At 42.7% G+C, this 27,815-nt stretch overlaps 1 protein-coding gene across 20 annotated transcripts in view; it reads left to right on the forward strand.

The window, feature by feature from the left end:
- Positions 1-1,078: 1,078 nt before the first annotated feature.
- Positions 1,079-27,815, forward strand: part of dlg2 (discs, large homolog 2 (Drosophila)) — a 222,399-nt gene continuing 195,662 nt past the window's right edge. For 12 of the 20 annotated variants that reach the window (XM_078107281.1, XM_078107285.1, XM_078107288.1 and 9 more), the window contains exons 1-2: positions 1,098-2,259; positions 2,372-2,796. In XM_078107281.1, the coding sequence (XP_077963407.1) occupies positions 2,622-2,796 (175 nt within the window). In that variant the 5' untranslated portion in view covers positions 1,098-2,259; positions 2,372-2,621. Of the gene's footprint in view, positions 2,260-2,371; positions 2,797-27,815 lie in introns of all 20 variants that reach the window. The other 8 variants (XR_013468460.1, XM_040180208.2, XM_078107291.1 and 5 more) reach the window with 4 other exon arrangements.

Here is a 27,815-nt window from a genome sequence, read left to right on the forward strand (position 1 = left end):
GTGTTACAATGAATAATTCATACATTTCTTTCGTTCGTTCGTTTTCAAAGATAATCCGCTGTTTTGCAGTTGAAGTATCTGTGTTTTTGTCCATAGAGGAGAGTGGCTTTACACAGATTGAGACCTCCCGAGAGACAAAACTTTTGTCTGTACAACAATTGGGAAGCACAGGGAATCTAAAACTAGATTCATGAAAGCATGCTATTATGGGTTCACAACTCCTCATTACAGGTGTACAATAAATGTTCAATTGTCATTCATTCATTTACCGCTAAAATCTGTGGAAGATATATTTTGGAAGAAATAATAATCTGACAGTCCCATAAAAGTGTCTCAAAATGATTAAAATGTTAATTAAACATAAAACAAGCCAACTAACAATAAACATGTATTCATATTTATTTACTTACTTTACTACATATTTAATGCAGCAATATTTAAACACTTACCTTTCTCATAAATCTGAAGCCCTGTCATTGGTTAATCCACCCTGATGCGAAATTGGATTATACGATTGGTTTTCAAGTTTTGTCAATCTAGACTACCAGCTAACCAGCGACTGGCCTTTGCGTTGCTAAGGTAAATTTAACAGCCGCATCAAGCTCACCGTATTTCGCCCTATGTTTGGCGTGCGTGCCACCATTGAAAAGTAAAACGATTGTTGCGGACTTTGTTCAGATGAGCCAAACACATTTCCTGTTTGTATTGTAGTCCTGTACTGGAACTGGGATATTACTAAATGAAATGATAAGGATAACTTCCATGTTTCTAATGACATGAAATGTGTCCTGCAACATGCATGTACCGCCACCAAAATCATATTACTAAATATATTAGCGTTTCTTGTTTGAACGGATTTTTTTGTAATGGCGTTAAAATGAATGGTTAAGAGTAAATTCAACTACTTCCATAACTCTGTATTTTTCTTTAATTTTGAAACTGTTATATCTTCGTTACATGTGTAACAATCTCAAATCCCTAAGCTGCAAATAAGTTTTTTTTGTACAGCGCGTACTATTGTGAAAATCGATAAGCGGAAGTTCAACTTGTTATTACCGCTAGCTTGTTTCTGCCACTTAAAACTGTTGTGATGCTGTCACTTCAAATGGCGAGCGTACAGAACCTGGTTAAAGAATAGAGAGATGTGTCCGCTCGAGGACAGTACGGATCAGGGGAAATGTCCGGAACATATACTGTCACAATTTCACGAAAAATGAAAATACATGGAGTAATTTGAGAACCATGCATTTTCTCCCACAGTTGGCAGGCAGGTTTTTCCCTTCAGCCAGGCGTTGCACCGGGAAAGCGTTTCGTTTAGCCCCGCCGCAGGCTGCCGATGTAGCATGAATGCTAGCTAACTTACGTTAACTTAATGAACGACACGCACGTTAACGTTTCATCTATCCGTAGGAGCACCGTTAACGGTTTAATTATATGGCTTGGCGTTGTCGGCCTCATTGGTATACACAGTATACATGTCACTCCAGAAGTCACAAGCTCCAGACAGATGTGACTGTTGTTGTTAGCTGGCTTGACCGAACGTGCATCGTTAAAGGAAAACTCGCTGATACTTCTTTTGAAACCCGGCATTTATTTGTTTATTTATTATTTATTGGACTGTGGTGGAACATTTCTTAGGAGTTTGGTCTGAGAAACTTCAGATATGCACGGTGGGGCAGGAAACCTGATGTAGATCAGCTCCTCCCGACAGGACCGACCAGGAGCGGGTGTCACTGCGGGCACCGCGAGACGTGAACCCCCTCCAATTCTCTGCGGACAACGGGCCGGCTGCTCTACACTCTCCGGCTTGCTGTCTCTGGTCCCGCAATGTAACCCGTATGTCCGAGGACATATTTGTGGACCAACAGTGGATCCATTATGACAAGGTGCGCCTGTGGTCTGCCAGCTATACAGATGCGTTCTCACTCGGAGAACCCCTGAATCACTCAACGGTCACAGTAAATACAATTTGAAGAAACATTGCTGCAGGAGATCATAACGGTGCTGCTTTTGGATTACTTGGTAGATCTAGTCCGTGGAGGTCCTCAGTGGACACAGACCTCAGATCACCCACCCCTTCCTTGTGGTACCTGGACTCCACGTGTAAAGCTTCCCGTTTAAATGCTTTGAGAAGAGATACTTTGATCACAACACTATCCTTTTTCTGTAATTCCACCAAGAGGAATTTGTTGACCACTGACCTGGAAGCCCAAGCAAGAGTCAAGTTTACACAGTCAGCCATGCCTATCACAAGAAAAGGTGAGTTACTGTTATTTTTATGAGACCCCGTAAAGAGTGATATCGCTAATGTTGGATTAGACGACCAGTGTCCCTTATATTTATAACCACAGCTTGTTCTTTCTTCACAAAGTCAGCTCCGTTTTGTAGCTTGTAATAGCAAACTGCAAAAAGCCTTCACTTCAAACCCATCAAAGCTGTTTGGGATCAACTGGAACAATGACTACAAAGCAGCTCCAGGACGTCCTATTGATGCTCCTGTTGCTAAATTCAAGATAAGAACAGATTTCGGAAGCAGGCTGCATAGATTTGCTAGGCAGCCTGCTGTTATTATCTGTCATACTTGTGTTGTAATTATTACTGACACTATTCCTGCTATTTTTATGTGTATATATGGTACCAACGGCCATGTTGTCCTTTCTGCAGATAAAGCTCGAGTGCTTGGGCTCCTGGAGGAGTTCTGCACTAAACTGAGGAAGCCGGAGGAGCAGCAGCTCAGAACTGCCATTCTCAGAGTAATGGGGATTTTCAAAAGCAACTTGTTTGAAGCTCTTCTTGGTAAGTCAGTAAAGCTAGTAAAAATTAATAATGTTGTGGTTTTCAGATTTCCAAAATTTTGGAAGCGTTAATAGCACATGCCTCTGCTGGTTCTATGCCAGTGCACCAGCATTGATGGATTATAATCACAGGGGCTCGACCAATACAACTTCTCAACATATTTAAAGTTTGACAACACAGCCACAATTGGCTGAAGGAAAATATGCTAAATCTGGTTGGTAATTTTAAAATGAACGCTCACAATCAGCTGATAGAGATGGAGCGACTCAGCTCCCGCTGAAGCTTCATACTGAACCCTGCAGGCCACTACTTGCACCCACGTGGGTTATGATGGACAAACCTCTGACTGTCTCAGTATTTCAGATTCAGCAGATTTAAACCTTTTGTCTAATATATTCTGAATTTGAACTGCAAAGCGGGACTGTGATCAGATCATAACTTCCCTCAAAACAGTCTACTCTGGAGTGATGGAGGTATTGTTACACGGCCATTTGCACTGCGTGCACCTTGTTGAGAGTGATTCCTAGGGACTAGTTTGCCGGTGTCTGCAAGACAGTCGGCCTGAAAACACCCGCAAACGAGTTCCTTCTCATCATGAAAACTTCATGAAAAGTCCCTCTAGTGCCATTTTTTATGCTTGCATTAATTAAGGGATATACTGAAGGAACTATTCATCTATATTGCTCAGTCTTTAGTGTTGCTAAAATGCTATGTTGTTTGCTCTCGTTCCCTCTTATGGCTCAGAGATGATCAGCTGCCCTGGAAATTTGGGAATGTATGAATCGGGCAATTTAAATCAGTTGTGTAATTCAAATCATGATCTATGCATTCGGGTAGGGCTGACGGAACACAGGTTCAACCTGTATACCGGTTTCAAATTTCCACACGGTATGAATTTTTACTGTCCATACATTCATATGGAGACAAGCTGTAACAGCTGTTTTTGCTCTTCAGCAGGCAGCAAAACTTATTGTTCCCTGCGCCGCTGAGGGCGCAGCGGTCGGAGCTACTTGTCTTACACATGTTGGAGTCATGTTTATGACTTACGATCCATAAACACCACGGTACAGCTGCTACATTACATTAAAAAACGAAAAAGAGAGATGCAGGAGGAACGAGAGACCAGAGATGCACCAACACAGCTTACCTCACCTTTAGTTGTTGGAATGCATTAAGCATTCCAAGTATTGTTCTTCGAATCTTTATTCTGACTTATTGTTGGAATGCTTTTAAGCATTGTTGATATCTATTCTACTTTTTTCATAATCACTGATTATGTTTCACTAGTTCTTTGTTCCGTTTCTGAGTTTTACATGAGTGTGTATTGCATTTGTTAAGAGTGTGAGCTGGAGATGCTAGAGTGTAGAGCAGTGTCAGAATCTGGTTAAAAAAATATGGAACTTCTGTCCTGACATGGTTGGCTAATAGCATCACTATTACAGCTGTTTCTACTGCTATTGATACTAAACCTACTATTACTACTTCTACTGCTAGTACTGCTAATACCACAATTACAACTGTAACTAATACTACCACTAATATTACTACAAACAATTTAAAATTTTATTCATCTCAGCTTTTGTTATTTCTGTTTTTTTTTAAATCCATTTAAGCTCCTGTAACTTCTGTATTTTTAAAAAATTCTATTGAAATTCAGCTTCTCCCATTTTTGCATTTTCAACAGTTCTTTAAAATAATTTTAGCTTTTATTATGCCTGTATTAACAGCAATGTTTTAATATTAATTTCCGTATTTTTTTCAAATTTATTTCAGCTGTTTTCATTTCTGCTTTTTCAGCAAATCTATTGAAATTCCATTCAGCTGCTCCCATTTCTGTATTTTCAGCAATTTCAAATTAATTTCAGCTTTTCTAATAGCTGTACTTTCAGCAAATGTATTAAAATTCCCTTCAACTTTCTGTATTTTCAGCAATTTTCTGAAGTTCATTTCAGCTTTTAGCCTTTCAACGCATTTTCAGAAGGAAATGCATTTTCTAGTATTAGTATTTTCTAGTATTCTATATTATTCTATTTCTTCCGCGCCACCTTTCAACTCTTTCACACTTTCAGCTATTAAAACCATTCAAATACTAAAATATTCAGCTCTTTCATGAGACAGAGTTCTTTAGTTTTGGCTTCAGGAGTCCAAGAGTGACACATCCTCTGCCAAAAGCCCCATAGGCTCCAATACAAATCTGCCGACATATTTCTCAAAAAATCCAGAAGGTACACGTTTTGTAAACTGCCACAGGAGCCGTATTTATTACCGGACAGACATAAAAACCACATGGTTGCGTTCGGTAGAGTCTTGGGTCTCTCAAAAACTATTTATTTTTTAGATAGCTGTTATAGTTTTGCACTAGAGGACACTTGTTTGAGGTGTGGATTCTGTTTAACTCGCTGTCCTGTCTCTGTCCTTTGAGCAGGTGCTCCGTTACCGTGGATACCAGCACACACGCTTGCAGTCTGTCAGTTGGTCAGTTTGTGTCACACAGCTGATCCATAATAGTTGATTAGTGGAGTCACAGAACGCAGATATGCTTTCCCCCTCTCATTCTTCCCCTCTCTCTCCCTTCCTCACCCTTTTTCTTTCTCCCCTCTCTCCTTTCCCTCCCCCCTCTCTTTCCATTCCTCCCCCTCTCATTCATCATCCCCCTTTCTCCCTTCCTCCTCCTCTTTCCATTCCTCCCCTCTCTCTCTTCCTCTCTTACACCTTTGCTCTCTCTAGTGTGCTCTCTCAGTCTACCCTCCGCAATGCCAACATTTCAAAATATAACTCTGCTGGAGGGAATTTTACTGTATTGTTTGTAATGAGGCCTATCGATTAATAGTTTGAAGGACAACCCCGGTGCAGCTTTGGCACTCTCTGATCACTGTGTGGTTCATCTTATCCCAAACGACAGAATTACAGGCAGAAAGTAAAATCTATAAAGCATATAGTCAAGACAATTAGTACATGGGCCATTGAGGTGGAGCTGGAATGTCACTCCTGCTTTGACTGCACTGATTGGAGTGTTTTTAAAGCTGCTACAACAGACCAGGATGAGCTAACTGACACTGTCACATCATAGATTTAAAAATGTGAGTGTGTGCAGACTAAAACCTTCGGCACATACAACAACAATACACCCTGGTTCACTGTAGGGTTGTCACGATACCAAAATTATGACTTCGATACTATACCTGCCAAAATATTACGGTACCCGATACTTACGATACCACAAATAGGATAATGGAATATATTTATCTATGATAGTAATAAATAAAACATCTGTGACTGTCTGTGGGATAAACAATGCTTTATTTACTTGCATAGTTTGATATTCTCACATTCATATTTACTTAACTAAAAATAAAAAGCATTAGGTGAAGATCCAACCTCAAGCTTCACAAGCATGTAGCCTATTGCATCAGGTGTGTAATATTTGGTACAATTTTGTGTGCATTCTGACCTCATAATCATATAGGCCCACATGAGTGAAATTGTAGGTTATTTTGCATGTATATATTTCTGCTGGACTTTTCAGGAACTTATTTGGGGTCTTGCTTTGTCTTGTGTTGCTTGATGTTTGACTGTGTTAGGAAAGTTGTTGTCAAGCTAGCCAACAAAGCTACAGGGCTGCCAACTCTCACGGTTTACCCGTGTGACACGCGTGTTTCCATGTTTTCACAAGCACTCATGCCACACATCCAATTTATTACTCTAAAAAAAAAAAAAATCTGCGCTGGTTCATCCAAATGGCGCATCTATAATTCCGATTCGCTGCACGTAGCGTAACTTACACCCCCCCGTCAGCCGTAGCTTCACCCCCAACGTCTCACTCTAAGGTTTAGTGAAAAGTATCCCTATAACATTACAAAGAAGCCGACTCGAGAGCACTTAATACTAGCATTAATATGCTAGCGTTTTATAACAAGCTTGCTAACATTGCTAACGAGATGTCTGCTAGCGGCTAAACTTACTTTGTTTATGACAAACTAGCAAGTCGGAGGTCTTCCAGCCAACAATTTTCAAACACAAGTCAACAATTTTCCAAACACAGTCAAACATCAAGCAAGTGCAACACAAGACAAAGCAGACGTCCTCTTATACCCGGACATTTCCTCTTTTCGAGACCTAAAAAATGCGTCCGGGTAAAAGAGGACATCTGGTCACCCGAGCTAAGCTAGGCTAAGGCTAATTGTGTTAGGCTGTATATGGGTGAGCAGTCTGCTACATGAGGGTGCGTCTCCCCTGATAACTCGCTGTGAGTGACGGCTGACTTGCATGTGTGAGAGCTGCGCAGTCAATGTGTGCAGGCCGCCTGACACGGAGCGGAACAGTGAGTGCGCTCCAATTGTATGCTTTTTTTAACGTACCGGTACTAAAAATATTCAAAACCGTATTGTTTTCAACGTATGGGTACCGCGGTACCTTTCTAGTACCGGTACACCGTGCAACACTAGTTCACTGAAAGACTCAGGCAGCTTCATCGGGCTAAAGAGGAGGCCTACAGAGGGTGGGGACAGGTACAAGCAGTCCCGAAACACATTAACGAGGGGGATCAAAGCTGCAAAGAAGAGCTATTAAAAAAATAAGGTTCTCAGCCAACAACCCCACTTGTGGAGAGCCCTGCAGACCGGGAGCCCCGGGTGCCGTCGACTGGGCACCAGGAGTGGTTGTAGCAGACCCGTCCGTGCCTCGAAGGAGGTTTTGTTTGTTTGGAGCAATTTCGGAGGGTGGGGGGCACTGAGTGGCAGGATTCAATTCATTTTATTTTGTATAGCCCATAATCGCTAATTACAAATTTGCCTCAGAGGGCTTTACAGTCTGTACACATACAACATCCTCTGTCCCGAAACCCACCATCGGCACAGGAAAAACTCCCCCAAAAATGAAAAAACCCTTCCAAGAGGGAAAAAAGGGAAGAAACCTTAGGGAGAACGTCAGAGGAGGGATCCCACTCCCGGGATGGACAGACTACAATGGATGCCATGTGTACAGAATGAACAATATATAATACATACAATTCCTATGACAGAAATGATTCAAGTAATTGTGAGTAGTAAGCCAGGCGCACAGCAGGACCACTGCAGGGGCAACCACCATCAGATAGAACCACCATCCACAGAAGCCTGTGGGGAGGGAGAGCACAGAGACTTAAGGAGAGGGTAATGTTGGTTTACGAGTACAGTAATATGATTAATATCTAAAATAATAATGATGATGATGGCAGCAGCAGGCGTTCCTACGGTACTACGATCCTACGATCATGGTTCCTACGGTAGGTGTCAGGGTCCTGACACCTACCGTAGGAACCATGATCTACGGAGACCTGATAGGGGAGAAAGCACAAAAAAAAACTCCCGGAAAGAAGCTGAATTAGTCATGTGCATTAATAAAACGTGAACTATGGTAGAACGAGAGCGTGAGAGAGGAGCTCGGTGTGTCCTAAGAATTCCCCCGGCATTCTAAGCCTATAGCAGCTTAACTAAGGGCTGGTCCGGGCTAACCTGAGCCAGCCCTAACTATAGGCAGAATCAAAGAGGAAAGTTTTAAGTTTTACTTTAAAAGAGCTGACCGAATCTGCCCCCGGACTGAAAGTGGAACCTGGTTCAGTGGGAGAATTGAGCTCTAGCTTGTCCTGCCAGGACTTTAAACCTGGGCTTGAATGGAGTCAGGGCCATCCGCATGTACATGTGGAGGTGCTCATTGGTGAGCCTCGAACGATATTTATTTTTGATGATATTCATCGTGGAGAAAGCTGCCTCGCAGTTGTAGGTGGAGCCAAACATGGTCAAGATGTATATGGCAACTTTCCTCAGACCTGGAAAAGCTGTCTCAGGGACCGTTTGGAGCCAGAAAGTGGAAGGGTCAGGTCAGTTCGATTTACCCATTTAGTGCTGTGTGACTTCCTCTGAGAACCCCCTGACATCCGTGATGATAAATGGGTTCTGAATGAACATGGTGAGCTGCTGTCCTAAGCTGAAGCTGTCAAAACGGTTGCTGAAGTTTACGATCAGCTTATCAATGAAGTCAACAAAAGAAGACACATCTCTCTGTCCCTGTACCTGTTCCCGCACTGCTGGGAAGTGTGCACAGTCTCCCTGCAGGTCTTCCTTGAACAACTCAAGTTTCTTTTGAAAGGAGCGGACAGCGGTCATCAGTTCACAAATTGAATTGTCCTTGCCCTGTAGCCTCAATTCAGTTCATTCAGATGTGCAGTGATATCAACCAAAAAGGCCACATCTGTTTCTCATTTCCTAAAAAGAGAGAAAACTGCGTTGCCTTCTGATGTCTTAGCTCTGCCAAAAAAGATGCTACTTCCCTCCTGATGGACCAAAAGCATGCTAAGACCTTCCCTTTGCTGAGCCATCTCACATTATTGTGCAGCAAAAGATCATCAGCATTGGCATCAACTTCTCTGAGGAATTCCCGCAGCATGCGATGCTGGGTGGAAGAGGATGTCCTGAGAAAATTAATCATTTTCATCATTGTATTCATCACTTCAGCATGCTCATCTGATAGGGAGGCACAGAGGACAGATTGATGAATGATGCAATGGTAAGCTATGAGCTCTGGATTGTCCTCTTTCAGTCTTCCTTTCTCTCTCCCTATCATAGCAGGGGCTCCATCTGTGGCTATTGAAACCACTTGTGTTGGCTCTATTCCTCTCTTCGTTAACATCTCCTTAATGGCCAGGTAGATATCTTCTCCTCTTGTACTGGTTTGAAGGGGAGTGACACCTAACACGTCTTCACAGAATGCTTTCTGGTCTGTGTTGAAAAACCTGACATACACTAACAGCTGAGCATTGTCACAGATGTCAGTGGACTCATCCACAGCTAAGACTACACATGGTGCCTTATGTATGGCTTCATTTAGCTGGGTTAGCACATCCTGAGTTAATATTTCACCTTTCTTTGTGGCAGATGATGCTGACATGGGTATTTGCTTTATCTTATCACAAAGCTCTTGTTTTGGTTTTCCGTCAAGTAATGTTTCAGCGACGACACTCGTGCATTCTTTGACAAGCCCTCCATCAGTAAATGGCTTTTTGTGTTGCCCCAAAATCCAAGCAACTCTGAGGGAACACTCATGAGCACGTTGTTGGGCAGTGAACGTGTGGCTCAGGATCCTGGTTGACTGTTCATATTGGGCTGTGAGGCCACTTATTTTCCGTGATCTCACTTCGGATTTGAGTGGGTATATTTGTTCAAAACCTTTATGTTTTGTCTCATAATGGCGTTTCACATTGCCACTTTTAATAAGTGCCACGGTTTCTGAATATATAAAACACACTGGTTTTGTGCTCCCTGTGGGAAGTATGAACAGAAATGAGTCTGTCCATTCCGGATTAAATGCTCTATTTTCGCTGTCAACTTTTCTTTTTTTGGAGAGCGACATTTGTTCCTTATGTTTCTCTCCCTTGCTGTCTCAATCGACTTGTCCTCAACTTTCTCCGGCACAGTCGTCCGTTTCTCTCCCTTTGTTTTCTAAATGTGTCGCTAGCTTTCTTTTTCTTTCTCTAACTTTCTCATCTCTCAGCGCGGGCGCAGCGCTGTCTTGAGACGTAATGTTTACCGCCGAGAATGCATAGATTTGATTGGCTGAGTGGTATCACGTGGGATGGCTTAACTCGCATGCAATTGGTCTGTGCGTTTCCTCATCCGCTAAACCACTACCGTAAATACTGCAAATGCCGCGCCGCACCGCCGGGTAAAAAAAAAAAATCACAACCTTCTGTTTTGGCTGGCGGTCCGGGTCCGGATGGGACGGCCTCTGGGTCTGGGTCCGTCAGTTAGTGACCTATGGTCTATGGTATCAAATGCGGCACTGAGGTCCAGCAAGACAAGAAAAGAGTCCTTGGTCCGATGCAAGTAGAAGATCATTCGTAATTTTCACCAGTGCTAGCCAACACCTCTGGAGCAAGAGTAGGTTTCTTAAGAAGAGGTTTAATTACAGCTACCTTGAAGGACTGTGGTACATGTCCGGTCAACAAAGACAGATTCATAATATCTAATAAGGATGTGCTAACTAAAGGAAAAACTTCCTTAAGCAGCTTGGTCGGAATCGGATCCAAGAGACAAGTAGAAGATTTAGACTTTGAAAATAAAGAAGTCAGTTGATGGAAGAGAAGAAGGATTGGCTCAGGTGTCTTGCCAGTCAGCTCGGGGTCAAACAGATGAGACAGGGCTTCCTACTTGGTGTTTTGGGACCTCGGCCTGAAAGACAAAAGAAAGTCAAAGCGGTTAAAAAACAACTTGACGGGAGTTTAAGCGCTTAGCCTTGCGAATATACTCATGATTCTTATGGTCAGTACCGACAATAAATGGGTGTTGAGCCCCCTCTAACCAATGTCTCCACACTTCATTGCAAGTAACTCACGATTACCGACATCATAGTTCCGCGCTGCCCTTGAAAGCTTCCTGGACAGGAAGGCACATGGATGCAGCTTGTGGTCGTGGGCATAAAGAGTAGTGTTGACGAACTGACCGAAGAGCCGGTTAAATAACCCGATTCGTGTACCTGAAGCGGGAGAATCGGGTGCCAAACGTCAATGAACCGACTCACTCCGGTTTTCAACCACTCATTCGTGCCGGCGCTTCAGTGTGCTTGAGCGCGCGATCGGTGGTCTTCTTCTGTGTGTAGCAGGCTAATCTAGCTCACTAGCGCCTCCACTGGAGTGGTGGTAGAATCAATCAGGAAATGGGCTACCTTGATCGCGCACGACTGAACCTTAAAAGACTCCTGTACAGTTGGTGCGGTATACTACAGAGATAGTCATCTACCAAGAAACAAAAGAAGAAGAAAAGAACCGTGACAACCGAGTTGTTGAAGTATTGTGGAAGCACGGTTGCGGTGTGACTGTGAGAGCGACTCAATTACTGAATGCTGTACTACTAACGTGGAGAGCCAATCCCATGAGCCATTGTATGTATAAGTGCATCGAATAAAACGCTGTGATATCATTTTGCTATATAATGTTTGTTTGTTTGTTGTTTGTTTACAAAACACCACTTTGCAGTAGGCTATTTTGTGCAACTGTTTATAATGCAGTGCACCGTATTTAAGTCACGAGGTGACCGGTCCTGCACTTTAACTGGGAAGTTAACGAACTCTTGCCGAATGAAAATTAACGGCAAGTTAGGTAGGCTAGGTTAGGTCTACCAATTCACAACTCCCATTAGGTTAGGCAGGGATTATTTCTATCATGGGTTAGAAATCGTGTGTAGCCTACTCGTTAACAAATGCGGTGCACGCTATGTAAATGACCGGAAGAGACCGTGGAGACCGAGACTGTGTCAACCGAGGAGACCGCACGCCGAGCTGCTGAACGAGACCGAATGTAACCGTGCACCGTTGAATCTGTAATCGAGCGGTGTCTCGGCAAGTTTGCGCTGTCAACCGATCATTGAGCCTTTATTTCTCATGCATCTTAGATGTATATGTAAAGCAATTCATAGGCTACATTAGCCAACATTACATACAAATACACGTCATCTTGGTAGTTATGTTGAGTAGGCTAAAATGTTTGTTACGGGCGGTCATGAGACCGCACCAGCTACTGAAGGAGAACGTAACCGCAGGCTACTGCATGACTGTAATCACATGGTCTCTGCCTGTTTGTGATCAACCGATCCACCGATTCAGGCGTATGGGAGCGACTATGGCGGGGGAAGTAAACGTGCGATAGGCGCGCCCAGCCCCCCCCGTCGCGAACCGGTGACCGAATCTATTAACTCGGTAGGCCAACCAACGACCGTCCGGTTGAACCGACTCGCATAATAGAGTCGGTTGTCCCATCACTAATAAAGAGGAGATACTATGTTTCTGATAAACAACAGGAACGGAGCTTGAGGAGATACCATAAAGAGGAAATACTATGTTTCTGATAAACCGGCTGTAAAAGTTTGCAAACCCAGGAATTTCTGAACCTTCTTGCGGTTATCAGGTGTAGGCAATTGAGCCACACAGCTAACTTTAGCCGGATCCATTTGTATCTTTTTCAGGGGCTATGACGAATCCCAGAAAATACACAATATTCACTCTTTTCTGCTTTAACATAGCTGGTTCTTCAGCAGGCGCCGTAGGACCTGGCGGAAATGGCGAACATGAGATTCTTTGTCAGGAGAGAAAATCCAGATGTCATCCAGATAGACAAATACAAACTGGTTAAAGAACCTCCTGAGCACGTCGTTGATCAAGGCCTAAAACACCGCCAGAACGTTGGTCAGGCCGAATGGCATCACAAGGTACTCGTAATGGCCGGAAGGGGTGTTGAAGCCGGTCTTCCACTCATCGCCCTCTCTAATGCGGACCAGAGGAATAAGCATTTCTCAGGTCTAGCTTGGTGAAAATCTTGGCCTTTTGCAGTTGCTCAAAGGCTGATGACATGAGGGTCAGAGGGTACAGATTCTTAATGGTAATTTAATGGTCCATTGTCAATGTAAGTTGCTTTGGATGAAAGCATCAGCTAAATGACTTGTATTGTAATGTAATGTCAATACAGGGTCTCAGGGAACCATCCTTTTTTTCCCCACAAAAAAGAACCCTGCTCCTGCTGGGGACGATCAGGGGCATGTGAGTCCTGGCTACTTTCTCAGGGCCGGAAATAGAATTCTCCCCTTTGGAATCAGTGAAACACGGGACCATTCTATGGTTGCCCAGGCCCTTGCACTCCCTGTGAGATGGGAGACGCCACCTTGGACTTTTTTGTGGGGAAGGCTGATGGCAATTGTTCGTAATGCATTTCACAGTGCACTATGAAATACTTGCATTCTCCAAACTGAGAGAATTTCTCGGGTGGAGCAAAGGCGAGGAGCTGGGCCGTGGGGAGCCGGAACTGGTGGTGCTTCGGCAGGCGCCAGAGCGGACGAGGCTGAGTAGCCTTGAGTCAGATAAGCCAGTATCTGATGAATCTGATTTGACAGAAGATTCACCTGGCCGCTTGCCAGCTCTTTCACACCGCGTTGCAGGAAAGACAATTGATCCTCCTGCTGATGAAGGCGTGCCTTCGGAGCAAATGGCTGCCTTAAGGTGGTTTGAGTCGGCCGGGTTCATGCTGGCTAGTTTGTTCTGTCATGACCGGACAATGGACCTGGGGCCTCATTTATAAACGTTGCGTACGCACAAAAGAAGGCGTATGCCGCTCTCTACGCAATAATTGGTGTTTATAAAAAGCAAACTTGACGGAAAAATGTGCGATCCTTCATGCAAGCTCAGACCCATGCGTACGCACAAAAACGGGTGAAATGAGAACCGTCGGCAAATGCAAGAAACACGCAAACGTGTGTGAAAGTGTGTAAAACTAGACTGTTGTGTAAATAAAATGCCAATACTGCCTCTCATAAATAACACGAACACCCGTGTGATCAATCTGCAGCGTAAAACAAACAGAAATACAAATTAACACATTTTCAAAAAAAGTGAAATATGTTCTGCAATAATATTGGCATGTTATGCAATTCATCCTCAAAACACAGCTGTTGCTTGTCATATGCAATTAAATGGACGGTAATAAAATGCCAGGATGCCATCACAATGCATAATGACGCAAAATGGCTGATCTTGCGCTCTTAGAAGATGTGGCACATGGAAGGATTCGCGCACCATCGGCCTGTTTAAGGGCAGATGCCGCTGCCTAGACTGCACTGGAGGGAGGTTGTTGTTTACTCCTGAAAAGGTGTGCAAAATCATGCTGGCGTGTGCTGTGCTACATAATGTGGCACAGCTTCCAAACGTGCCTCGACCGCCTGACGCTGATGGCTGTGTTGGCCCAGACCCTATCCCCGATCCCCAATCATTGCCGCCAGTCTCATCAAGAGGGGACAGCTCCGGGGTCCCCTTTCCCCACCCGTGGCAAGCTAAACGCTTTTTTGCATCCACTTTGATGTCAGACCATTTTTTCTTTATTTTGGCCACGGTCCGAGGTTGTAAGGCTGCAGCGTTGCTCTGCAACCTTTCGCCACTCAGGTGCCTTTTTGGCATTAGTAATGCCCATACTGTGCCCTCCAAAGAGCATTTGACTTCTCCTTTCCACCTCGCCAATGATCATTTCGACTTCACACTGAGTGAAGTGACGTTTCTTCGTTTTCCTCTGTGTTTGTCATGATTTCGCAATTGATGAACATTAATTTGTGGGCGTTCCACAGACTATATAAGGGCAACTATGGGCGTGACATGAAGCCGCAAAAGCTGCGCTGCATTTAGAAGTGATTGTGATTTTTTAAGGGAAAACTGCATAGGACATGCGTGCGCACGGTTTTAGTCTGAATATTTCTGTGCGTACGCACGTCCTATGTTTCGTCCGTACACCACTTCTGGCGCAAATCCTACGCAAGATTTTATAAATGAGGCCCCTGAACCCAAAGTTTATTACTAAAAGGTCAAAAATGAGAATCTCTCTCGGAAGAGGAAAACCCTATACTTCCCAAACTCAAGAAGGCCACGGCCCACTTTGAAATCTGAAAATCTTTCGCGGCCCACCCAAACCTTTAATCACAACTCTGATCAAAACATTAATGATCTTAAATGACCTTACGAATTTAACCAAAATCAAACATCCGCGAGCCAAAGTCCGTCTCTGCGAGGTATTTGCTTGTTTGCGAAACGTGAACTTCGTTGCTCGCGAGGAGAATCTCTGCTCACGCTCAAAGGAGTTTTCTACGCGCTCGCTGTCGTTCTTTCTGACAGTAAGGTGGAGACGGTGCTTTCAGGGTCCGATCGATGCCGTGAGGTGCGTCCGCTCCCGCCGCCTCCCTCGCCATCCACGCCTTAAATCTTCGGCTGCTTTTAGAATAACTTATTTTCCCCGTTAAGATGGTTCAGCTACTGTAGAGAAAAGGGCACCGTCTCTCGCTCTTTAAGCTCATGAAGTGCTCGGCGAGAACGACAGCTTTGTTTCTCCGACGCGCCCTGAAACAAGCTCCATATCTCACGCGCTTGAGCGCCGCTCAGCATCTTGCCGTCGTAGACCGAGCTTTGGCATGTTTGGCAGAGCGCCTTGAGCGCCGTGTACAACCAGTATAGATCAACCGATCAACCAATTGATCCATATATATAAGGCGCTTTGGAATATAAGGCACTGTCGTTTTTTGAGGAAATGAAAGCCTTTTAAGTGTGCCTTGGAGTGTGAAAATGCGGTATATTTACTTTAATAATATAAGAGGGCGCCCCGTTTGTTGAACAACGACAGGCGGACAAGAGCAGCCGTTTCGAGCGAGAGCCTTATTGTTTTATTAATCTATCAGTTTAAATTGTTTGTGCTTCATCAACTAATGTTTCACATAACTAATGTGCAGAATCATAAATATTTTTATATTAATTTCAAACTTTTAAAAATTGAAAATTAAAAAAACATTATTTATTTATTGTTGGAATGCATTAAGATGCATTCCAAGTATTGTTCTTCGAATCTTTATTTCCGACTTATTCTATTTCTTACCGTGTCACCTTTCAACTCCTTCACACTTTCAGCTATTAAAACCGTTCAAATATTAAAATGTTCAGCTCCTTTCTGGCTTGAGGGCTATGACTTTTCAGCTTTCTACCCCTTATGCTTGAATTTATATAAATCAATAATCATTAATATTTTAACATGGTTTTCCAATGGAGATCGTTTTTCAAATCCACTTAAACTTCTTCAACTTTCAGATTCTTCAGCTTCGCCAATCTTTCAGCTACAGACACCATTTAAACTTTCAAATGTTAACACAGGTCTCAACTATTTTATGAAAAACTGCTTGTTGATATCTATTGTACTTTTTTCATAATCACTGATTATGTTTCACTAGTTCTTCGCTCCGTTTCTGACTTTTACATGAGTGTGTATTGCGTCTGCTAGAGTGGGGACCTCGAGGGCTAGAGTGTGAGGCAGCGCCAGAATCTGGTTAAAAAAATATGGAACTTCTGTCCTTGCAGCCAAAGTATACACTCTAGAGCAGGGGTCACAGACTCGCGGCCCGCGGGCCAATTGCGGCCCGCAGGACAATGTTTTGTGGCCCCCTGCCTGAAATCAAATCTTTGTGTTAGTGCGGCCCGCGCATTTTTTTTCACATATCACAATAACTCAAATCAAACCCATTCGACACAGAATAAATATGTTATGTTTTTATTTTTTGTTGGTTTTATTTTTATAACAAGATGTAAGATTTCTTCCACTCTGGCAGAGAGAGGCAGACCCTCTGACGAGGGGGGCTGCAGCCCCCCCACTTCCCGCGCTACCGCCCGTAGCTCAGGCTCGTGACAACAGCGCGAATTAGCAATTGGTCACTTTAACATGTTTGGATGAACAAGTGGAGGGAAAATATATCTTGTCACCTAGTGCTATACGGTTTTTGTCAGCCCCAGTCATGTCTTTTTCAAAACCTGCCGTGAAGAGAAAAATTGGCGATGAGCACAGACAATTTCAGGAGAAGTGGGAGACGGAATATTTTTTTGTTGAGCACAGGGACATCCCAACGTGTCTAATATGCATGGATAAAGTTGCGGTGCACAAGGAGTATAACATCAGACGTCATTACTCAACTAAACATGCTGAGGAGTATGGAAAATACCTGGGAGATGAGCGAGAGGACCGGGTCGCCAAACTTAAAACATGTCTACTGAGGCAACAAGATTTTTTCAAAAAAGCAAGCAAAGAGAGTGAAGCGGCTATCAAAGCCAGCTACGTGGTGAGTGAGATGATTGCTAAAGCAGGGAAGCCATTCAAAGACGGCGAGTTCATCAAACAGTGCATGTTACAGGCTGCAAGTATAGTCTGCCCGGAAAAAAAGGCTCTGTTTAGTAACATCAGCACTTCAGCCAACACAGTGGCAGAGCGCATTTCTGACATGTCAGGCAACATTTATGATCAACTGCGTGAGAAAGCTAAACATTTCCATTCATACTCACTTGCTCTTGATGAGAGCACAGACGTCACTGACACGGCGCAGCTCGCAATATATGTCAGTGGCGTTGATAACAATTTTGAAGTTACGGAGGAGTTGCTCTCAGTGATTGCAATGCATGGCCAGACCACTGCCCAGGAGATATTCCGCCAGCTGTGTTATTCCATTGAGGATGCCGGCTTACAATGGAAGGGTTTGGCTGGAATAACGACCGACGGAGCGCCGTCAATGACAGGGAGGAAAAACGGGCTTGTGGCGCTTGTTCAAAGGAAACTGGAAGAGGAGGGTGTGGAAGATGCCATTGCTCTGCACTGCATTATCCACCAGCAGGCCCTTTGCAGCAAGATCATGAGGTTTGACAATGTGATGTCTGACGTTGTGAAAATCATCAACCATATCAGATCCAGGGCTTTAAAGCATCGGCAGTTCCGCGACTTTTTGGCGGAAATAGAGTCAGAATACGAGGACGTGCTCTACTTCACCGAGGTACGTTGACTCAGCAGGGGGAAGGTCTTGAAGAGGTTTTTTGAGTTAAGAGCAGAAGTGAAAGCCTTCATGGAGAAGGATGGGATGACTGTTCCTGTGCTAAATGATCCTAAATGTCTAATGGACTTAGCTTTTCTTGTTGATGTCACACAGGAGCTGAATGTACTGAACAAGAAGTTACAAGGTCAGGACCAGCTTGTCAGTGCTGCATATGACAATGTCAGAGCATTCTCCAAAAAACTTGTGTTATGGAAAGCCCAGCTTTTCCAGACAAACCTCTGCCATTTCCCAGCATGCAAGGCACTCATGGATTCAGGCACAACATTCAGTGGTGAGAAGTATGCTGATACCATTGGAAAACTACAGGAAGAATTTGATCAGAGGTTTGCAGACTTCAAGACACACAGAGCCACTTTTCAGATTTTTGCTGACCCCTTCTCCTTTGATGTGGAGGATGCCCCCCCTGTCCTGCAGATGGAGCTAATTGACCTGCAGTGCAATACTGACCTCAAAGCCAAGTTCAGGGAGGTGAGTGGAAAAACAGTGCTTGGACAATTTTTGAGAAAACTGCCCCCCACCTTCCCTGAGCTTTCCAGGATGTTCAAGCGGACCATGTGCCTTTTTGGCAGCACCTATCTGTGTGAAAAGCTCTTCTCCACAATGAACTTCAATAAGTCAAAGTTCAGGTCCAGACTTAAAGATGAGCACCTTAAAGCCATACTGAGGGTCTCAGTTGCCTCCTCCCTCAAGCCAAATGTGGCTCAGCTGTGTGAGAGGAAGCGCTGCCAAGTCTCTGGCAGCAAGGATTAGAAGGAAGTAAATGAAGCCTATGTTCTGAAGAACTGTTCATGTTCTGCATGTTCTGACTTGTTAAGATTGAGAAGATTGGTTCAGTTGACCTTTTTTTTTGAATACTTGAAGCATTTTTTTTGTGGAATACATGATGCGGCCCAGCCTCACCCAGACTATACCTCCAGCGGCCCCTAGGTAAATTGAGTTTGAGACCCCTGCTCTAGAGGCTTCATTTCTTCAGATTAATGAGGGCATGGTTGTGCTGATTGGATTAATGTGTTCATGGAATCCCAGAGTTCTTTAGTTTTGGCTTAAGGAGTGTTAGAGTGACACAACCTCTGCCAAAAGCCCCATAGGCTCCAATACAAATCTGCCGACATATTTCTCAAAAAATCCAGAAGGTACACGTTTTGTTAACGGCCATAGGAGCCGTATTTATTACCGGACAGACATAAAAAGCACATCCATGCGTTCGGTAGAGTCTTGGGTCTCGTAAAAACGCCGTATTTTTTAGATAGCTGTTATAGTTTTGCGCTGAATGTCATTTGTTTGAGGTGTGGGTTCTGTGTAACTCGCTGTCCTGTGTCTGCCCTTTGCAGCAGCTCGTTAATGAGCACAGGTGCGTCGTTGCCGTGGTTACTCGCTCACACGCTGCAAGATCTGTCTGTGACTCACAGCTGCTCCTATGACCTGATTAGTGGAGTCACATGACGCAGCTATGCTTTCTGTCAACAGACCAATATGATAAAGACACTAGCCCCCCCTCCACCCTGACCTCTTCTCACTGTTAATCACTCAGTCAGTCTGTCTGTCTATTTCTCCTCCTCTATCTCTTCCTCACCACCCCTCCCTTCCTCACCCTCCCTCCCTCTATCTACACCCCCCCACCCCACCCAATCCAATAATTACAAAATAAAAGCCCCATAGAGGGAATTTTTACTGTAATGTTTGTGATGAGGCCTATTAATTAAAAACTTCTTAGTTTGAATAACAAACATTCTGTCTCCCAACCCCCCCTCACCCAATTCCATCATTACAAAATAAAAGCCTCAATGATTATCTGTACCTTAACCATGAAGCGGTTTCGTTGAAATACGTATTGCTCTTTCAAATACTACTACAACCACTACGAAAATTACTAGTACTTCTAGTTCTACAACTGATACTTCTACTACCATACTACTAGTATTTCTACTGCTATTAATACTACAACTACTACTAATGTTATTACAAATACTACTATGGCTAATAGCATTACAGCTGTTTCTACTGCTATTGATACTAAACCTACTATTACTGCTTATACTGCTAGTACTACTAATACCACAATTACAACTATAACTAATACTACTACTAATATTACTACAAACAATTTTAAACAAATTTAAGCTCCTACAACTTCTGTTTTTAGAAAATCTATTGAAATTCAGCTTCCCCACTTCCTGTATTTTCAGCAGTTCTTTAAAATAATTTCTGCTTTTCTTATGTCTCTATTAACAGCAATGTTTTAATATTAATTTCTGTATTCTTTTTTGCAATATTTCACATTTATTTCAGCTGTTTTCATTTCTGCTTTTTCAGCAAATCTATTGAAATTCCTTTCAGCTTCTCCCATTTCTGTATTTTCAGCAATTTCAAATTCATTTCAGCTTTTCTAATATCTGTCATTTCAGCAAATGTATTCAAATTCCCTTTAACTTTCTGTATTTTCAGCTATTTTTAAATATTCATTTCAGCTTTCAGCTTTTTGCATTCCAATGCATTTTCAGCAGGAAATGCCTTTTCTAGTTGTAAATGACCTCTCGCGGCCCACCTGCAGTACCTTCGCGGCCCACACTTTGGGAATCGCTGCCCTATACTAAACCTAAGAACAAAAATGCTGAAAAAAGAACCAACAGAAATCAAGCCTGAACAAAGTACAAAAAAACAAGACCTGGCAATGGCAAAGGGCAAGAAATCGAGCCTGAACAAAGTATAAAAATAACAAGACTTGGCAATGGCGAAGGGCATGGGTGCACATGGGTTCTCTATCACATGGGACAAGATGAACTGGCACAGGACGCGCAGACAATATATACACACAGGTCACAGGTGGAAACAATCAGGGGCAGGGAAGACAATCGTTCCGGCACACAAGGGAAAGGAGCAAGTAGCCTGACACGAGAGGAAGGTTAGCTTTCAAAATAAAACAAGCAATTGTGGATTTGTCTTGACTTGCAAATACATTAACTATAATGTACAGCTCATTGAAGAGCCACCCACACATTATTATTATTAACTTTCTGCAATACTGCTTAATATTTAATAAAATGATCATTAACACTATAATGTACCATATTTATTGCAGTGATGTTGTAAAAAAGGCACATACGTTGTATCCTCGTTAAAAGTGAGTGGAAGCGAGTGCGTCTTTCCTGGACTGGTCGCAATATAGGTATGAGGACATATCAGACAAGTTGGGGTATCCAAACACAGCTGACGTTACCATACATTTATCCTCAATTTTCACCAACTGTCTGCAGGACGTCAGTGACGATAGGGCGAGCATCTATACGCTGATAGGCTATCACTCCGCAGCCTCAAGTCATTTGTCTCCAAATTTGCAAAATGTTAACTAAAGCGGTTGGCGCGTTCTTGTGCGCGCAGGGCGGGGGGCTGGAGGTTATCCCAGCCAACGTCAGGCGAGAGACGGGGTACACCCTGGAATGCCAATCACAGGGCTAACAGAGAGACAAACGACCATTTACATTCACACACCTACGAGAAATTTAGAGTTACCAAGCAACCTGATCCCCAGTGTGTCTTTGGACTGTGGGAGGAAGCCGGAGAACCCGGAGAGAACCCACGCAGACACGGGGAGACCATGCAGACTCCACAGAGAAAGGCCACTGGTTGGAGTCGAACCCTGACCCTTCTTGCTGTGAGGCAACAGTGCAAGAAACTGGACTGAACAGGTAGTCTGGGATCTACTGAGCAGAAGGAAGGCTCAGAATATTTTCCCCTTTGCCCCGGCCGTAGGTGCAAAGCCAAAAAATCAACTGGCTCGAGTTCGAAAAGGTTTTAATAACTAACAGAAGCAAATATAGTTAAATACGCTATGAATAGTGCCAGATTTCGCAAAAAAGAGAATCTCCTTCCCCACAGTCGATTCCTCTATGTATGGATGTCCAAAAGATTGTGCCTGTCTCTCCTCTGGTGATGTTTTTCCAAATCTTGCAGTCTGTTACTTTAAAGCCGTATGTGATTGGCTACACATTCAAACGTAGCTCCACCTAGGTTGGTCATTGTGACATTCCACTCTGCCTCCAGTCATATGACCTTCCCACCTGGCTCCATGGCCGAATTTGAAAGCCCTTCACTTAATCACTTAATATTGCAATACATTTCATAATTATACCTTTGGTCTAAGGCTTCTTCAATTAACCATATTATGGCGTTTCTTCATCTCAGAGATATGATCAGACTGTCATGGGTTGACACACAGTACACACTGCACATGGAGGAAAGCTATTGGTACACAGATTGTGTTCACACTAACAAACCCACAAATAACAAATGGCCTGCATATAGAAAACAAACTTTTTCGTTCATTTAATTCTATCCCTTCACACACATTTATTCAGCTTCCCTGCCTGCTCCTCTATTTCAAATTGTGGGGACAATTCCAAATACATTTTCTATATAGTTAATATTAACTGTGTGGAAAAATTCCAGTAGAAGTCGTTTTTCATTTTTGTGTGGATTACATTTCATAATCTTTCCCCCATTTCAATGCTTATATAATATCCTGTAACAGATGTTGTCTAGCAACACACTGATATCTTTCACTTCTAATCTAAAATGATCCATTTTACATTGTCAACAAGCTGTCATTAAAAATCCCTATTTGTTATCATTTATCGCTCAACAATTTAGAGCTTGCCACGTAGGTAACTAATGTCCTTCTTTTATCAGACACCAATTGTCCTAATCTGCATATACAAAGTTGAAGTGAGCAGAAGCAGTTCCACCGAATTACCTCAATGTTTAAGTTAGTGTTTTCTTTTATTCATTGCAAGGCTAGTGTTCTTGTGAAGGCAGCGTTGTTAAATACTAATTTTTACTCACTTCAAGGTAAGATGGATCCTAAATGTTTACCCAATTCCTTTCAAACAATAGGTCTATGCAATCAATCGTAACTCTGCGATTAAATAAATGCCTCCTGAAATAGAAATATCATCTTACAAAGCGTTCGGTGCTGTCTAATCTGGACAGTGGCTTGGCCCCCAGCTAAACCCCATTACTGCAAAGTAGATCCGTGTGTGGATTAACCCATTCATCATCCCCACTACCTCTTATCACTCATCTGCATAGTTGCAGGACTTACGTTTGTGCTAACTCTATTCTCCCTTTTGATTCACAGGGCTTCATGGTTCCAATGTTTCCCTTCTCTTTATTCTTATATCTGAGGATTACGATCATTTTGATACGCTGGGAATTGTAACATATGCATACCCTCATTGATTTGAATAGATTTGTTTGAAATGCATGTTGAACGCCTCACACTAATACAGTCCCCACCATTGGTGCCCGTGAGCCCCATAACCCCAACTCCTCCCGCTAATGGCTGGATGTTTTGGTAGAAAACGGTTCAGAATTCATGGTTCCATCAATTATGGTAAGTGGTCCAGGTTTTGAAGTTCCAATGCAGACCCGCACCCTCTCACACTTTCCCCACCATGTGTGACTGTTGGTATCATGTAGTTTTCATGAAATGCTGTGTTACTCCAGATGTAATGGAGTGCACACCTTCCACAAAGTTCCACTTTGGTGTCATCAGTCCACAGAATGTTTTTCCCAAAAGGCAAAACAAGCCTTTTTGTTTCTTTTTGTTCAGAAGTGGATTTCTTCTTGGAACTTTCCCATGGATACCATGTTTGCTCAGTCTCTTTATTATTGTAGAGTTGTTCCTCGGACACCTCCTTGGTTTGCTCTAGTCCCAAATCCTTAGAAATGTCTTTGTAACCAACTCGGGGGGATTAGAGATCCCGACATAACCCTTTCCAGCAGTGGCGGCTGGTGGAAAATTCTCTAGCTAGGGCAATGGAGTCATTATACTATAATATAATCTCATATAATAATCAGTATGATACATGTTCTCTATATCTGTCAGTCTCCTCTGCTTGAATGGCGATAAAATCCGTGCTCTTTACTTCCTCCAGAATGTCATACATACGGCACGACGAGACGCGAAAGCTTGGCTGAGTCTATTTAAAGACCCTGATTGTCTAAATTGTATGTCACACATTTTTTTATTTCATCAGCAATTGGCTAAAGTGCTTTTTAGACCCACCTCCTGCGGGCCCATGGCGCAGCTAAAACATACATGGAGACAGGACGTGAGTATGACAGGCAAGACGTGCAGGAAAAACATTGAATTTGCGCGCATATCATATTTAAAAAATATTACTGGGTAGATTCCATATTTCAAAAACACAACATTTTTTTATAATTTAACATTATCTTTTTTTTCCTCTTTTGGGCTCCAGGTGGGGTGGCGTCCTTTTGCCTCTATTGGCCATTCACCACTACTCTCCAGACTCATGCATGTCCAATACTTATCTCATTTGTCCTTGTATTTCTTTAGATCGTAGGTGGATTTTTTTTGCTTTTTTTTGTGTGTGTGTGTGTGTGTGTGTGTGTGTGTGTGTGCGCATACAACAATTAATTGAGGTGAAAGTGAAGATGGAGGTGATAGTAAGTGTATATGTCTGTTCACCAGAGAGACTGCCTGGGGGTTGAAGATGTTACTGACTACTAGAAGGAATGAGTTGGAACAGGTTGTGTGAAAGATTCCTACAGAGTTATGCAATGAGGAGATCAAAATGTATTACAATATAATTTAATGTTTCCCGTGGGGTTACAGAATCTGTGGGAGAGGTATCTTTCTCTGGTTGTTTTACCAGTTGAGGTGGTTTGGGCATCTGGTAAGAATACCCCCTGACCGCCTTCCTAAGGAGGTTTTCCAGGCTCGGAAGACGCCTAAGACGAGACCCAGGACTAGGTGGAGAGATTGTATCTCCACACTGGCCTAGGAATACTAATACTAATAATACTAATAATGGTAGCGGAATCACTGTAATTACTGACATTTCTAAACTCATATTGATGGAAATGGTGTAATCTAAAACTTTGAAGAACAAGTAGAAGTCAGACTTGACTAGACAACAACGTGTTTCTTATGTCTTCTTTCTACTGTAGAGTGGCTGTACTGTTTCACCAGGTTCTACCGGTTAATGATATTTGATTTTCAAACATTATATCAGGAATTCCCTTTTCTATTTATTTACAGCACATTGGCAGTGTATATTTTGGCAGTAAACACTAGGTTGAATGTATGTTCTCAAAGCTGTGCTGTGTGAAGGAGATGTTAAATATAACTGTTCTATGTGCAACTTTGTCTACTTCAGCAGAATTTGGGAAATTAGTACAACAATCGTGGCCATGATCCAGTGGCTGCCGCGCATTTGTTTATTTTGTGATGTGTATACCTGTGTTTTTTTGTAGGTGGGTTGTACATTGCTGTTTAAAAGACTTAATCTCAATGATGACATATTACTGTTGAACATTTTGTAAAATTCTGAAAGCCAGTAGCAATGACTATACTCTATCCAAGCAACTTGTAGTAGAGCTCGTGTCTGCATCAGTCTACCTTTAACATGCTGGAAATTACATGCACTCATCTGATCTCAAAACGGTTGTCTGCCTATATGCCCATCAAAGGTTTCTGATTATCTGTTTTTATCAAACAGGGCTTTGGTGTGTTTTAACTGTATTATATGCCATCAGTGTGGTTTGTGTCTGTAAGATTCAGTAATAGACAGCTGACATTTGTACATTGGACGTGAAATAAGCGGAAGTTAAACGAGATGATGTTCGGTTGTGGTTGTTTTTTCAAGCTCTCAGTATGTCATATATTATATAGTATCATAAAAAACCCACCAAAAACACGAACATATCAGACATATACACATTATAGTGTGACAAAGGTTTAATGTCCCATACGACCTTACAGTTGTGAAGCAGAGATTGTGATCTGTCACTGAATTTTAATAAAGTTCTTAAAAGTAAAGACAGTTGAGTAGAAGTTGTGATACTAGTTTGACTTTATCAAACCCCATCACTGTTGGACATGCAATGATCGTGCATGTAAACAGCATAACCTGCACGTACTGTCGGGGTTATGCGTCTGCACACGCTCCACTAAAGCCGCTGCCCCCCCCCCCCCCCCCCCACTATGCTGCAGCGGCTCCTATGCGCTCTACAAGCGCGTTCCTGGTTTCAAAACTCCGCCAATCACTCCTAATAGCTCGTCGAAGCATCCCAGCATCAGCAGTCTATTACTGAATCTTACAGACACAAACCACACTGATGGCATGAAGTTTAAGTTAAAACACTCAACGAAGCCCCATTATTAATGGACATGGCTGAAATCCGGTCATCATAGTCGACAAGCCGAAGTTGTATTGGGGCGCTCGCTCCTTTTGCTTGACGCACGCTCCCGATCTTGAATCTAGAATCGATTGCTCTTCCTTGGGTTCCCGGATGTTGCGGTTCAAATTTTTTTGCATTGAATTTTTTTGCATTGAATTTTTGCATTGAATTTTTTGCGGTTGAATTATTTGTGGTTGAATTTTTTGCAGTTGAATATTTTAACGTTGAAAAACATTCAGATACATGATTTCAATGCATAAATATTCAGTGCTAGAAATTCAATCACCTTTTTCTTTCAAAATCCGGCATAAATATTCAGTGCTAGAAATTCAATCACCTTTTTCTTTCTAAATCCGATGACACAGATTTACTTCCATAGTATGTTAGGTTAAAACACTTAAAAAAATCAGAAAAAAATCAGCTCACTTTAGATTCCAGATACAACCTACACAACCTCATACACAGCAACCTAATTATACTGTGGTATAGGTAGACATTTCTATTTTGACAAAAATATGACCAAAGATATGACAGTTATATGAGGACCAAAGGGTCTTTAAAGGGACAATGATCCCGCCCTCCTCATTAACAAATACACACAGACAGGACACAGCATTACTGGAACCATCAATTTAATATTAAAAATAATGTTAACGGATGGCCAATTTAGGCCCCTCCAAAGTGACAGTATGTGTAGAAATCGATCTATACTATCTAAAGATCCATCTATGCAGAGGGAATCAGCGAGTGCCCCTACAACCTGGTTTAAATCTCTGGCTTTCATTTAACATGAAAAACACAATGAGCTGGGGCGATTTTTTACTACTGTCCCACTCAGGACACAAGGAACCAGACAAGTGTGATTTTGTAAACAATTGTTTCATACATACAAACGGACTATAGTGCACTGCTTTTGTAAACAATTGTATATACTATAGTCCGTTTATCATACAAACTGAGGAACCAGACTATAGTGCTTTTGTAAAACAAGTCCTGTTTAACAAACAACCGAAGAGAACGACAGAGCAATGGGCAGGCCATACATAAGGAACAACATTTTTTTCATCGCACCATGGAAATTTACCTCAAGACAATAAAGGGGAAAACATGCAAACTTGAAGATGTCAGCCATTAAGAATTTATGACATCTCTTGACAGTATGACATTACATGTCATTCAACCATAAGGATACAAACGTAGAAGAACAAGAAATCAAATAAGCCTCAAATAAGCCAAGTTACAATTTGCTATAGATGAGTGACGTTACAAGTACAATTTAGGTGCTACAATTTGTTACTCTTTAGTCAAGGTAGAGTCTGAAGAGGTGTGTCTTTAGTTTGCGGCGGAAGATGTGAAGGCTGTCTGGGGTCCTGGTGTCTTCAGAGAGCTCGTTCCACC

The sequence above is a fragment of the Gasterosteus aculeatus genome, chromosome 7 (assembly GCF_964276395.1).
Source record: "Gasterosteus aculeatus chromosome 7, fGasAcu3.hap1.1, whole genome shotgun sequence".
In the NCBI taxonomy this organism is placed as follows: domain Eukaryota; kingdom Metazoa; phylum Chordata; class Actinopteri; order Perciformes; family Gasterosteidae; genus Gasterosteus; species Gasterosteus aculeatus.